General features: G+C 55.3%; 1 protein-coding gene across 1 annotated transcript in view; it reads left to right on the top strand.

The window, feature by feature from the left end:
* Nucleotides 1-2,725: 2,725 nt before the first annotated feature.
* LOC112115034 (paired box protein Pax-8) overlaps nucleotides 2,726-12,690 on the top strand; it is a 17,061-nt gene continuing 7,096 nt past the window's right edge. Inside the window, exons 1-7 of the mRNA XM_029912540.1 lie at nucleotides 2,726-2,867; nucleotides 7,000-7,216; nucleotides 8,453-8,650; nucleotides 9,189-9,277; nucleotides 10,586-10,711; nucleotides 11,449-11,624; nucleotides 12,217-12,334. Coding sequence (XP_029768400.1) covers nucleotides 2,726-2,867; nucleotides 7,000-7,216; nucleotides 8,453-8,650; nucleotides 9,189-9,277; nucleotides 10,586-10,711; nucleotides 11,449-11,624; nucleotides 12,217-12,334 — 1,066 coding nt within the window. The remainder of the gene's footprint in view (nucleotides 2,868-6,999; nucleotides 7,217-8,452; nucleotides 8,651-9,188; nucleotides 9,278-10,585; nucleotides 10,712-11,448; nucleotides 11,625-12,216; nucleotides 12,335-12,690) is intronic.

The following is a 12,690-nucleotide window of genomic DNA, read 5'->3' as shown; positions in this document are numbered from 1 at the left end:
ATTCACTGCAGGGAGTGTCGGAGCGGTGGAGGCCACGGGCCTGCCCTGGTGGAACTGTGTGGGTCCTTGGGGCCCAGTTCAGCGAAGGGGTCATTCCCAGAAGACTGGGGACAGGATGGGCAGAAACTAGACGCTGGAACTCCATGACGCTTGTCTCTTGAAATGAGACGACAGCCTCCTAAGTGACTTAGGCTGTCCTTCAAACTAGGAGATCTCATCTTTCCCTCCTCACGACACATGCTCCGGCTTTTTCAACTCCCAGTCAACTTCTCAACCATGAATGAATTGGTCCGAATGAAGTACATGAAGAAGAGGCGACTGCTGCAAAAACTGGGCTAGCACTTCACCAAACTGGTTCCAGGTGCTTCACCAGTGACTTCCACCCGTTCAGTGGTGGGACTTTCCTTTAAAACACCAGCAGCCAATACGTGCTGCTTGCAGGGTTCACCTCCAGCCCGGAATTTTATGATGGTTGGCATGATTGATGGGTGATTCTTAGGTGCCATGTCAGAGCAGCATCTTCTTCTGCACTTACTCATCTCCCCGGGTACGTTGGTTGAGAATATCGGCAAGAGCATGAATCGGAGTAAGTGCTTGATCCAGCCGCTTCTTTCCTGTCTGCAATTTACCTCTGTTGGTGGCTATTTCTTTCTTCAGCATCTCTTGAAGGTCTTTCCATATTTCCACACCAGCAGCAATACAGCAGCATCCTGCTGCAGTTTGTCCGAGGCGGGTTTCAGGATATCCAGCATCTCTTCTCCATTTCTCTTGTTGTTGGTTGGCTACTTTGGCTGGGAGAACTCCAGCTATTGTGTCATAATTTTCCTCACAAATGGCCATCAGAACAGGCCAGTTCTTAATAAACAGCTTCAAACAGTCAGCTGCTGAAAGCCCATTGTACACCTAGGGGGAGACTTCGTTTGGATCCTCCTGCTCTCTTCAGTGACGCTGAAGCAGAATGGTTGTTCTGGAAATATTGTGCAATTTCAACAACATTTTCCTTGATTCCTGGAGTTGAACTTAAGTCTTTGGCTAAAAGATGCATCACATGAGCCCTGCATCCACAGGTTATAAGTGTCAGGTTCCCTTCATTATCTTCTTCTAGATTTCTTCTCATCTTTGCTACATTGGCAGCATTGTCTGGGACAAAGCTACACACCTGACACTTGATTTTTTGTTCATGGTTTGTTATCACTCTTCCTGCTACTTCTTTTAAGTACTTTGCTGTACGGGCATTTCCTGATGTGTCAGTTGTTTCTATAAGACAGCCAACTCCATCTTCTGTTGTCACACAATACCTATTATTGGATGATTGTGTACATTGCTTCACCCATCAAGACTCAGATTAACAAATTTCCCATCAATGGTTTTTGCGAACTGTTGAATTCCCTTCTCATGCGCTGTAGCCAGCAACTGTCCAGCAGCAGCTGTTCTGCTGGGTGGAGCAGCCTGCTCAGATGATTGAACCATGTCAATCAAATGTTTGTCCTGAACAAGACGAAAGGGAGAATTTGTTGCACAAATGAACCGAACAATCTTTGCATCTATGGAGTCTTGGTGGAATTTGCTGCTCCTGATTACAAACTCATCCATAGCTTTACTGGACAATGAAGGAAAGTTTGGTTTGTTGATTTTTTTAATCCAAGTAATTTACTGCCTGACGTACGTTTACTTGTAGCACTGCTGGTGGCACCAGCAGATGACTCTAAAGTTGTAGACATTGCAGATGATGGACGTTCATAACCATGTATGTCTATGCTGGACCCTGAAACAAAGCGGTAAAAAAGTCACTCTCGCTCACAGAGTATTGCGCCTTGCACTACTTTATAAAAAATGAGATTGTATGATAGATTCCTCCTACTGCAGCTGTTTGTACCACTGTTTAAATGATATTTATTCTAAATCCAGTTTTATAGGGAAAATAATAAATCATAAGGAATATCTCAATCTATTTAAACCCTTATCTCTAGCAACACACCAAACAGCTTGGAAAAAAATGTTAACATTCCTAGATGCCAAATAAACCTTTACTTTTAAATGGGAAATCGTCACCCAGGATGTTTGATTATATTGAGCTATAAAAAAAATAAACCTCAGAAGTCCCGCAGTAATTGATAAATCCTCTCACAACAAACTAACATGCCAGTTCTATTCTGAACACCAACATTTTGAAATTCCTATGTAAGTAATGCCCTCAAAACACAGCTGTCTGACAATAATCCAAGGTGTCCCTTGCAAGCACAGTAAGGCATGGTAGCTAGTCTTTGAGAACGGTGCAAAAATAAGTTTACTAACCAATTGATCCAGACCAGATCCAGATCAGACATGTTCACAAAGTTGTTCCCTCCTGAGGAGCATTTTTCACGGGTGGTTCATTCTGCCAAGCAGGCCTTGCATCTCTTTGTGGCACTGTTCACATTTGTTGCGTGTTCCCTTTTTACAGGGATTTCTTGAAAATATCCCCAAACAGGGTCTCTTTGACAACCTGCCGCCACTGCAGGTTTTTTTCTCCAGCTCCCAGGTGTTGAAATCGACCCTTCCTTGACAGCAGCCTTGCACGTCCTGCTTCTTCTTCCTTGCTATCTAACCCCTCCCGCCCCCCCCCCACCTTTGCCCCCAGAAACGCAAAAGAACGAACGTGACTCCAAGACTCCTGCTGGTGTGACCCACGTGCCAGTGGCGCTGCAGTATCTGGAGTCAGACAGGGAGGCTGGCACGGAAATGAATGGATTTTGATGTGTTTGCGTCTCTGTCCGTGTACGCTCACAAGGAGATGGAGCAAGGCTCTTTACGCAAAGGGCCCAGATCCACCCAGAAGCAAGAGCTGGAAGTTACCGGCAGATCTGTGTTTTTCCATGAGCTGGAGAGTGCGTTTCCATGGTTGTCATAATGTGAGAACGGAGCTAGTCCGACCAGAAGCTATAAACCAGGAGTTTGCCCAGGTAGGCTCAGAGGATGATCCCAATGACACCTGATGGTGTCTGCTGGAGTCAGAGGCCAGGTCTCAACACCTGTGATGACTTTGCCAGTCTCTTGCGCCCACTCGCACAGTCCCAGGTCACCTTAATACTGCACAGGACCTAGTGTGCCTTATTTACAAAGCTTGGCCTCCAAACTTAGGTGTCTTGCCCCTGATTCTTTTTTTCTAGAGACAAGCAGCTGTTGGCGCAGAGGTTTTGCTGGAGGCGCATGGATTCAGCCAATTTATTTGTATTGAAATGTTTGAAGAGATTATAACGAGCGTTAGCCCTGAACATATTTCGTATGACATTTAGATTGCCTTTGAAACAGGTGTATTTTTAAAAAGAAAAACTTATTGTCATTTCAATAAAATCCAAAAATGTATTTAAATAAAAAAATCCGATTTCTGCCCCCCCCCATCAATTTTTCCCACTCTGCCCGGCTGCAGTGTCCCCGGCTCCGTCCGCATTGACCCACCACTGAGCGCCCTGCCTGGGCCGGGCACCGGTGCCTGCTGGCCAGGGCTGGCTCTAGGATTTTTGCCGCCCAAAGCGAAAACAATTTTGGCCACACCCCCCCCCCCCCCGTTCTACCCACCCCCCCCCCCCCCCCCTCCCACCCCCCGCCTCCTCCCCCCAGACTCTCAAGCCTAGGAGGGAGGGGGAGAAGCGGCGCCCGCGTTTGAGAGCCTGGGAGGGAGGGGGAGACCCCGAGCGGCCGCGGCGCGCGAAACAGCTGATTCGCGCGCCGCTGCTCCCCCTCCCTCCCAGGCTTTAGAGCCTGGGAGGGAGGGCGAGTAGCGGCGCGCGAGCGGCAGCAGCAGCGGAGGTGAGCTAGGGCGGCCGGGGCACATTTTTAGGGGCGGCATTCTGGCGCCGGCCATGCCGCCCCTAAAAATGTGCCGCCCCAAGCACCACTTGTTTTGCTGGTGCCTAGAGCCGGCCCTGCTGCTAGCTCAGAGGATGCTCTGTAGCTGGGGGTGGGGGGAAGGATCTTCCTGGCCCAGGCCCTGCAGAGGTACCGAAACGCCCCCCAGCTCCTAAAAAAGTGCCAGAACGGTGTTCTGGAGCATTCCGACGCTGTAACAAACGCTGGAGGGAGATTAAACCTCCTTCGTCAGGCTTAGGACAGCCTGGCTCTCAGTCTCTCATGCTGGGGAGGTCAGGCGGGCTTCCCCATTGCTATTTTTAGCGCACTGGTCTGGGCCCTGCTGGTCTGTCTACTTGTGCTTGAGCCTCGCTCCCAGCTGCAGGGGAGACAGGCCCAGAGGGATGGTCTGTCCCAAAGCCCAGCCTCCGTGCGGGCTGAGCGAGCATGGTCGGCTGCGTCAGACACAAACTCCCAGAATACGAGGAAGGCAAATGAGGATTCGCTGGGAGAGCGGCAGCGCCAGGCACTTCAGAGAAAGGTCTAAATCCCTGGCAGTAGCAGCTGGGGGTAGCTGCCCCCAGGCAGGTCTCTTCCGGGCCTCTATGGGGACGTCTACACTGCAAAAATACACCCGTGGCAGCGAGTCTCAGACTCGGGCTCACGAGGCTTGTGCTACGGCGTTAAAAATCCCCTGAGATTAGTCCCCAAAGGGTTATTTATATCCCGCTTTATGCACTCTGGCTGAGCTGTCGCTCCTGTTAGCACCAGCGTTGTTTCTTTCTTACAGCATTCAACATTGCTGCAACTCATGCTCTCCCTTGCACCTGCCCGGATAGTGAAGTAGTGAGGCCAGTGGGCTGCTGCAGCCGAGTGCGGACTCTCATTCTGGTTGTGCGCGCGGCTCGCGCTGAGCTCGCCTGCATGTTTAACACACTGTAGTGCGCAGTGATGTAGCTGTGTCGGTCCCAGGATATTAGAGACAAGGTGGGTGAGGTCAGAGCTTTTAACGCCGTTACCTCCCCCACTTGTTTCCCTAATACCTCGTCCGCATTGTGTTACGGAAACCCAAGCAGGCGCACGGGTTATCGGGCAGCTTGATGACTCCAGGTGTAGGAGCCCTGGCTTAGAGAGCCGCAGATGAAGGATGCTAGATCCATAGAAAGAACTGTAATACAGTCCATGAAATCACCTGGCTTCCTGGAGTACTGGTCCACCTATTCATCACTGGCTGTGGACTAGGGCACCCAAGTGAAGCAGGTTTTTCAAAGACTGGCTCATAAGTCAGGAGAGCTGAATGCAGGTTGCATGGGAAGCCTTCAAGCTGGCATCTCCTAACCCTTGAGTGTTTTGACTTTGCAGCCTGAACATTCTGTTAATGTTAGATGTCGACAGGGTAATTTCTGATGGTTTTTAAAACTGTAGCAAAACCCAGCAGTTCATCCTGTGGAACTATATTGTCTCCCTACATGGGCCACCAGCGGGTCTGGGGTCATTATGTCTACAGACTTCTGCCACCTGAGCTAACTGAGTAACTGGCAGGAGTAGTAGGCTGTTATCTTCTATGCGGGCCTGCCACTAGAGAGGGATAAGACACACACACTTTGCCGGGGGGCTTCATGACTATTTTCTAGACAGCAGAGGAATGGGGAGACTCAGGACTCCTGGGTTCCATTCCAGGCTCTGCTGGGGAGTGTCTCTAGTGGGGACAGACTCTTCTGCTCCCATCCAGCTCTAACCTCTCCCTGTCCTCTTCCGCTGCTGTCCTGCCCCATCCTACATCTCCTGTTCACCCTCCCCCATTCCTCCCCCTCGGCATTGTGGCCTGCAGCGGGAATTGCTGAATGCATGGGACAGACAGTCTCCCTGATCCCAGCACCACAGCAGCCCCAGCCTCTAGGAGTCCTGCTCAGCCCCTGCAGCCCTGGGATGGAGCATGCTCATTCGCACTGTGGGGATGGAGCAAGCAACATCTGGTCACATGTGAGGGGATGGAGCGTGCTCAGTGCAGATGGAATCTTTGGAGAATTTAGCTGCCAAACTCTAACAAGTCTCCATTGAGCATGTGTGAACTGAGATTTTAGGGGCTCATCAAATGGCCAACTTTAGGTGAATTTTCATGGGGATGGCAAAAGGCACCTCACTGATCCCAGAGCAATCTCCCACCTGCCAAATTTCAAGTTCTTCCTCCAAAGCATGGAGGTGTTAGAGCTTCTCAACAAAAGGGCTACAAGATATTTTTAACACGTGCAAAGCCATGTATTTCCCCCCAGCCTCGGTCTTGGAAACAGCAGAACCATTTTAACCGAAACTTTCCAAATCAGTTCAGCCTGTGGCAGACCCTGGCCTGGAAAATTTCATCCCTGAAAGTTTAAGTTCGCAAAGTTATACATAACTGAAAACAGAGGTTCATAATGGGAAGTATCAGACCACCTTAATAATAGGTGTCGCTGCTTGTTCCACCTAAAAAAGCTCCAGTGGGAATTCCTACACATCACCCATTTTACACAAACCCTTATCCCTTAGATCTGCTCTGTCCAACAATCTCAGATATAATCTATGTTTGTTTTATTTGCCTGTGCAGCACCTAATCTCGGACCAGGGCTCCTAGGTGCTACCAGAAAATATCTTTGGGTGAGGCTGGTGCGGGGAAAGCCAGTGCCTGTGCCATCCCTGGGGACAGAGGCTGTTAGCAGTGCCGCCAATACCAAGGGAGCACAAATCCCGAGCCAGGCTAAACAAATCATGAGTTTTTTTTTATTTGCTTTCTGGGGTTTGAGCCATTGGGGTCATGTTGGGGGTCACATTATCTCCCCAACCACGAGAGACAGAAACTTACTTACTTTTTAATAAAATGCCAGCAGAGATTCTCTTGTCATCCCGCGACTCTGGGAGCTGGGGCTTGTAGGAAAACAGCCAATATCGCGAGCCCCGTGATGGAATCACAGGCGTCGGTGACCCTAGTTTGGGCTCTAGGAATCTCACTTGTTAGCAGCCCAAAGTTTGCTAAAAATCTCATTGATCCCTGGAGTCTAAGGCCGGGAGATGGTGCGATGCGTCTGGTGCCTGCAGGACCCCGGCCAGAGAACATCCCCCGGGGGTCCTGCACACAGCCCGATCTCTCGGGGCTGAGCCAGTGCGTGTAACCAGCTGCGGTACATGGCCCCTAAGTAATACCAGGCCTCCCCTGGCCTGCCCGGGGCTGGCTTTGTCTCTCGGCAGGGCACGGCGGGTTGAACCAGCTGGGCGGGGCCTTCGTGAACGGCCGCCCGCTGCCGGAAGTGGTCAGGCAGCGCATTGTGGACCTGGCCCACCAGGGCGTGCGGCCCTGCGACATCTCCCGCCAGCTGCGAGTCAGCCACGGCTGTGTCAGCAAAATCCTGGGCAGGTAAGCGCAGAAGCGGGAGCCCTTTGCTGGCTGGCGGTGGAGCCGGGACGGGGCCTCACAGTCTCCCGGCCAGCCACACCTGCCTTCCCAGCAGACCCCAGCAGAGTTCCCCCAGCTTGCCCTCCATGGGAGGAGCCAGGCCAGGAGCTGTTACAGGCTGGCACAGCTTGCCGTCCAGTCTGGGAACGGTCCCGCTGCAGAGACCCCGGCCAGGGTAACTAGGGCCTGTCTGGGCAGAGCTAAGGGGACGCAAAGGCTGGTCTAGTGGCTAGGGCACTGTCTGGCACTCAAGAGCCCGGGGTTCAATTCCTGGCTCTGCCCCGGATCCTCTGTGACCTTGGGCCTCTCCCTGTATTTCTGCATGCCTCAGTTTCCCATCTGTTAATGAAGACAATGATCTCGGGGCCTGCGCTTGGCTGGGGTCCTCTCGAGCAGGCAGCTCTCGGCATGGCGGGACAGGACTCTCTGCTCAAATAGCTGCAGAAACTACAGTCCCTGGCGGCTCGGTGCCATCCCTGCGCCTGGCTCCCAGCAAGTCTAGTTGGCTGGTGCAGAGTGGCTGGGAAACGCTCACCCCACACGGGAGCTAGCGGTTCCTGCTGCCAGTGGTGGGCTCTGGGTGGATGGTGCCAGGAGTTTGGTAGTATGGGTTCTTCACTCCAATATTCAGTGCATCCCCTGCCACTGGTTAGTCTCTGAAGTGCACGTGAGTTACTGTGCAGCACGCCCTAGGCTGGGCACAGTCCTGCAGGGCTGGGGAGGGGCTGTATGGGGAGGGTCATTTATCTGCAATAAGTAATTTGACCAGCCCAGGGTCCCAGAATAGCACCAGACACCACTGTGATGGGCACAGTAGGAACGGATGGCTGGAGGAAGCGGGACATGCCTGACCAGGTAACAGCTTGATATAGTTCCCTGAGGCTGGACACCCCCTGACTATTTACAAAGACCCCATCTGAGACTGGGGTGATGCCCTGTTCCCTCTCTGTGCCTCGGTTTCCCCATCTGGGGCTAAAGTACTTTGCGATGCCCCACAGGCAACTCAGTGAGCTGGGAGGAACCAGCTGTTTATTTCACTCCGAGCGATCGCGGTGCTGTGCTGAAAGACGAGCCCCTGGCTCACGCCATAGGGAGGGTATCACAGCATAGCCCCCCAAGCACTCATACCCCAGCTGTACCCGCCATCCCCTTCCCTCGGTTTACCCGGTAACCCTCTTGCTTTCTCTATTGGAGTAGGTACTACGAGACCGGCAGCATCCGGCCCGGCGTGATTGGAGGCTCCAAGCCCAAGGTGGCCACCCCCAAGGTGGTGGAGAAGATCGGGGACTACAAGCGGCAGAACCCCACCATGTTCGCGTGGGAGATCCGTGACCGCCTGCTGGCCGAGGGCGTCTGCGACAACGACACTGTGCCCAGCGTCAGCTCCATTAACAGGTCGGAGCCGGGGGACCCCATCTCCCCTAGATGTAGCCAGTCCTGTCCCCTCCCATCTCCCAGGAACCCCTCCTATCCATCGGGGCTCTCCCACTCTCATTTAGCTGGGACCCCCATCCCTTGGGAAGGGCAGGGAGGTGCCCGACATGGGCCTGGTGGGGTTATTAGGCCTTGGTACCACTTAAATCCCACAAGGCCTGGACACCATTTCAGTCCTGATTCCTGTGAGATTTGGGGGACTCCCTTTCCCCTCTCTGTGCCTCAGTTTCCCAATCCGGAACATGGGGCTAAAGTACTTTGTGATGCCCCTCAGGCAAAGCGGGACTGAAGTGGTACCTAGGACTTTGCCCAGGGATGAATCTCCCCTCAATCTGTGCTAGAAACCACTCACCGAAGTCCAGGGGACCTGCCTCCAGCTTCCTCCCAGACAGGTGTCGGTCCAGCCAGTCTGTGCCGGAGCAGCCCCGATTCTCACACTGGACACGCCCATGCCCAGGGCCTGCCATTTAATTTCTCTGATGCCCTTTCTCCCCGTCAGAATCATCCGGACCAAAGTCCAGCAGCCATTCAACCTCCCGATGGACAACTGCGTGGCCTCCAAAGCTCTGAGCCCTGGGCACAGCCTGAGTGAGTTCTGGGGCAGGGTCTCGTATGGGGGCTGGGTGTTATAGTGGCTGATTCCCAGGGCCGCACAAGGTCTGTCTCTAGAGCGTTAGCGGGGCGGGGACGGAGCCCACAGATCTCAAAAGCACCCGCCGCTCAGTCGGCCCCTCTGTTGGCTTCCAGGCAGTAGCAGAGCTGGGCAAAGAGTGGAGTTTGTCAAAAATCTCTGGCCATTTGGAAAAGTTCAAAGAACTCGTCTGGAGTTAAATGAAACATTTTGGTTTTGAGCCATTTTGAAGCAAAATATCAGTTCAACCCCCGCCTTCCCCCCAAACCGGCACCCCCCCCCCCCCCGACTCTCGTTATTGCCCCCCCCCCCAACAAGCATTTCAATGGCGAAATGTTTCGGTGGCCCGGAATCCACATTTGTTCCTCCCTCCCCCAAAAAAGTGTTGTCCAAAATATTTCTCCCAGCTCTACTCATGTGCTCTGTGTGGCCCAGTCCCTAGATCGGCACAGTTGGCCATGCTGGGTGGGCTACAGAAATATGGAACTAGCCCTCGTGCCCAGGCCTGGTGGGAAATTTTCCACCTAAACAATGGAAACTTGAATTTTCAACAAAACGGAATTTTTCATGAAAAGTGTCAGTTTCCTGCAGAAAAATCTTGATTTTTTTTCCCATAAAAAACCCCAAATGCTCCCAAACTGAAATGTTTCAATTCGAAATGTCACCATTGTGCCTCATGGGAACTGTAGTTCGTTGCCCCATATCACTGTTCCCCTCTATGGACTGGGCTCCCTGGCTGGGGACATCTTCCATTATGCACCATAGCCAGGGACTCTGCTTCCGTGGTGCATCATGGGAGATGTAGTCTCACTAGGGATCCTGGCCTATGTGTGGTGTGACACAAGGCACCCAAACTACAACTCCCAGAAGGCACTGCAGCGGCACTGCCAAATAAATTTTTTTCTGTTTTTTCCTGAAAATTTTCAGTATTTAAATTTCCACCCAAAAAATTGAAAATTTCTGTGGAAAACGTCCTCCATTTCTGACCACCCTATGCCATTGCCCCCAGGCAGGGAAACGGGCACAGAGAAGGGATGGGTCACACAGCCAGCTGGCATCAGGCTTGGAGCTCCCAGAGTCCCCGGTGCGCCAGGGACATCTGCAAGGGATGATTCCTCTGGGTCGCCTGGGACACCCAGCCTTGCCCCGTCCTCGGGGCGGGTTGCACGACCCAGCACCATGGGGTGAGGTGCCCCGGCGTCGTGCCCGCCCTATCTCCTGGCGCTCGCGCCAAGGCTTATTGACCCGGGGGTGTGTGTTTTCAGTCCCCAGCTCGGCCGTGACCCCCCCGGAGTCACCCCAGTCGGACTCGCTGGGCTCCACCTACTCCATCAGCGGGCTCCTGGGCATCGCCCAGGCCAGCAGCGACAACAAGAGGAAGATGGACGACAGTGAGTGGGGGTGGGACAGTGCCAGGGGGCAGGGTTCTCTGGGGCCGGGCTGGCAGCAGATGGGGACAGAGGGGTCCAGCCTCCGATGCCGGGGGGGTGGGTGCGAATGCCCCGTGATGGCGACAGAGACCTAGCCAGGGCTGCTCCTACCAGCCCCCCAAGGGGAGGCGGCGCTGAGACTGGCTGGGCCCAGGGCAGCTCCCATGTGGCTCCAGAGCGGCTGCCTCCAGTCCCATGGAGGCTGGTGTCAGTGTCCCGTGCCCGGCCCAGGGGCCCAGCAGGCAGTGATGCCCTCTGCGGTGCCATCATGCTGCCGTGTGGTGCCTGGGCATACCTGGGGCAGCTGGGCCAGGCCTGGAGGAGCTATGGGCTGGCAGTGAAGGGCCGGTCGGGGATCGGGCCGTGCCAGTGGCCAGGAGGCTGGTCGGGGATCGGGCCGTGCCCGTGGCTGGTTGTGTGGGGACCAGTCGAGGATCAGGCCATGCCCGTGGCTGGGGGGTTGGTCAGGGATCGGGCCGTGCCCGTGGCTGGTTGTGGGATCGGGCCATGCCCGTGGCTGGAGGGACCGGTCGGGGATCAGGCCATGCCCGTGGCTGGGGGGTCGGTCGGGGATCGGGCCGTGCCCGTGGCTGGTTGTGGGGGGACCGGTCGTGGATCGGGCCATGCCCGTGGCTGGTTGTGGGATTGGGCCATGCACATGCCTTGGATGGGAGTCTCATGGCTGCTCTGCCCAGCAGGCGACCCAGAGAGCTGCCGGCTCAGGATGGACACCCAGAGCAGCGCCAGCGCCGCCCGCAAGCACCTGCGCTCCGAAGCCTTCGGCCAGCCCCCCCTGGAGCCACTGGAGTGCCCCTTCGAGCGGCAGCACTACCCTGAGGCCTACGCCTCCCCCAGCCATGCCAAGGGCGAGCAGGTCTGGGCCGTGCCCACCGCTCTGGGGGATGAGCAGTATTGGGAGGTCCCAGCGGGGTGGTGAGCAGTATTGGGGAGGCCCCTGGGGAGCAGTACTGTGGGTTTCCCAGTGGGGGGGAGCAGTATTGGGGGTCCCAGTGGGGAGATGAGCAGTATTGGGGATCCCAGTGGGAGGTGAGCAGTATTGGGGGCTTTCCCATAGGGGGTGAGCATATTGGGGGTATCCCAGTGGGGGGAGTGAGAAGTATTGGGGGGTTTCCCAGTGGGGGGGAGCAGTACAGGGGGTTTCAGCAGGGGTGAGCAGTACTGGGGGGGTCCCCTCAGGGGGTGAGTAGAACTGCGGGTCCCAGTGGTGGGCGAGCAGTATTGGAGGGGTTTCCCAGCAGGGGGCTGAACAGTACTGGGGGTCCCAGTGGGGGGGTGAGAAATATTGGGGGTTCTCAGGGGGGCTGAGCAGTACTGGGGGTCCCAGCAGGGGGGATGACCAGTATTGGGGAGTCCCCTGGGGGGTGAGCAGTATGAGGGTCTTAGGAGAACTCGGGGGGCTGAGCCTTACCAGGGGTCACTGACCTTTCTGTTGCCCCCTCGCCCAGGGTCTCTACCCGCTGCCCCTGCTGAGCAGTGCGCTGGACGACGGGAAAGCTGCGCTGACCGCCTCCAACACGTCACTCGGCCGCGGCCTGGCCGCCCCCCAGCCGTACGCGGCCGTGACGGGTAAGGGCTGACCCTCAAGGCTTGCCCCCCACAGCCGGGGGAGTCTAGGGAAGGCTGGGGCTGGCGTGGGGAGATGCCAGAGGGTCAGGGCCAGGGGCCACAAGGCCAGCACCCGCTGGGACCCTGCTGTCTGGGGGAGCCTGCAGGAGGTTCTCCCAACTCAGCCCCTCCCTACAGACCCAGCCCCCCGCCCAGCACCTGCCAGGGAAATGAACCTCTGGGGAAGACAAATAGGGAGATGGAATTTCTGTTGGGACCCTACTCCTGCTCCCGACAGCACAGCCCTGCCCCCACTGCGCACACACGGTGACCCCCACTGCACAGCCTGTCCCCACACTGCACAGCCCTGCCCC

The sequence above is a fragment of the Terrapene carolina genome, unplaced genomic scaffold (genome assembly GCF_002925995.2).
Source record: "Terrapene carolina triunguis isolate 2854851 unplaced genomic scaffold, T_m_triunguis-2.0 Scaffold49, whole genome shotgun sequence".
NCBI lineage: Eukaryota > Metazoa > Chordata > Testudines > Emydidae > Terrapene > Terrapene triunguis.
This window is presented reverse-complemented; position numbering and strand designations above follow the sequence as displayed.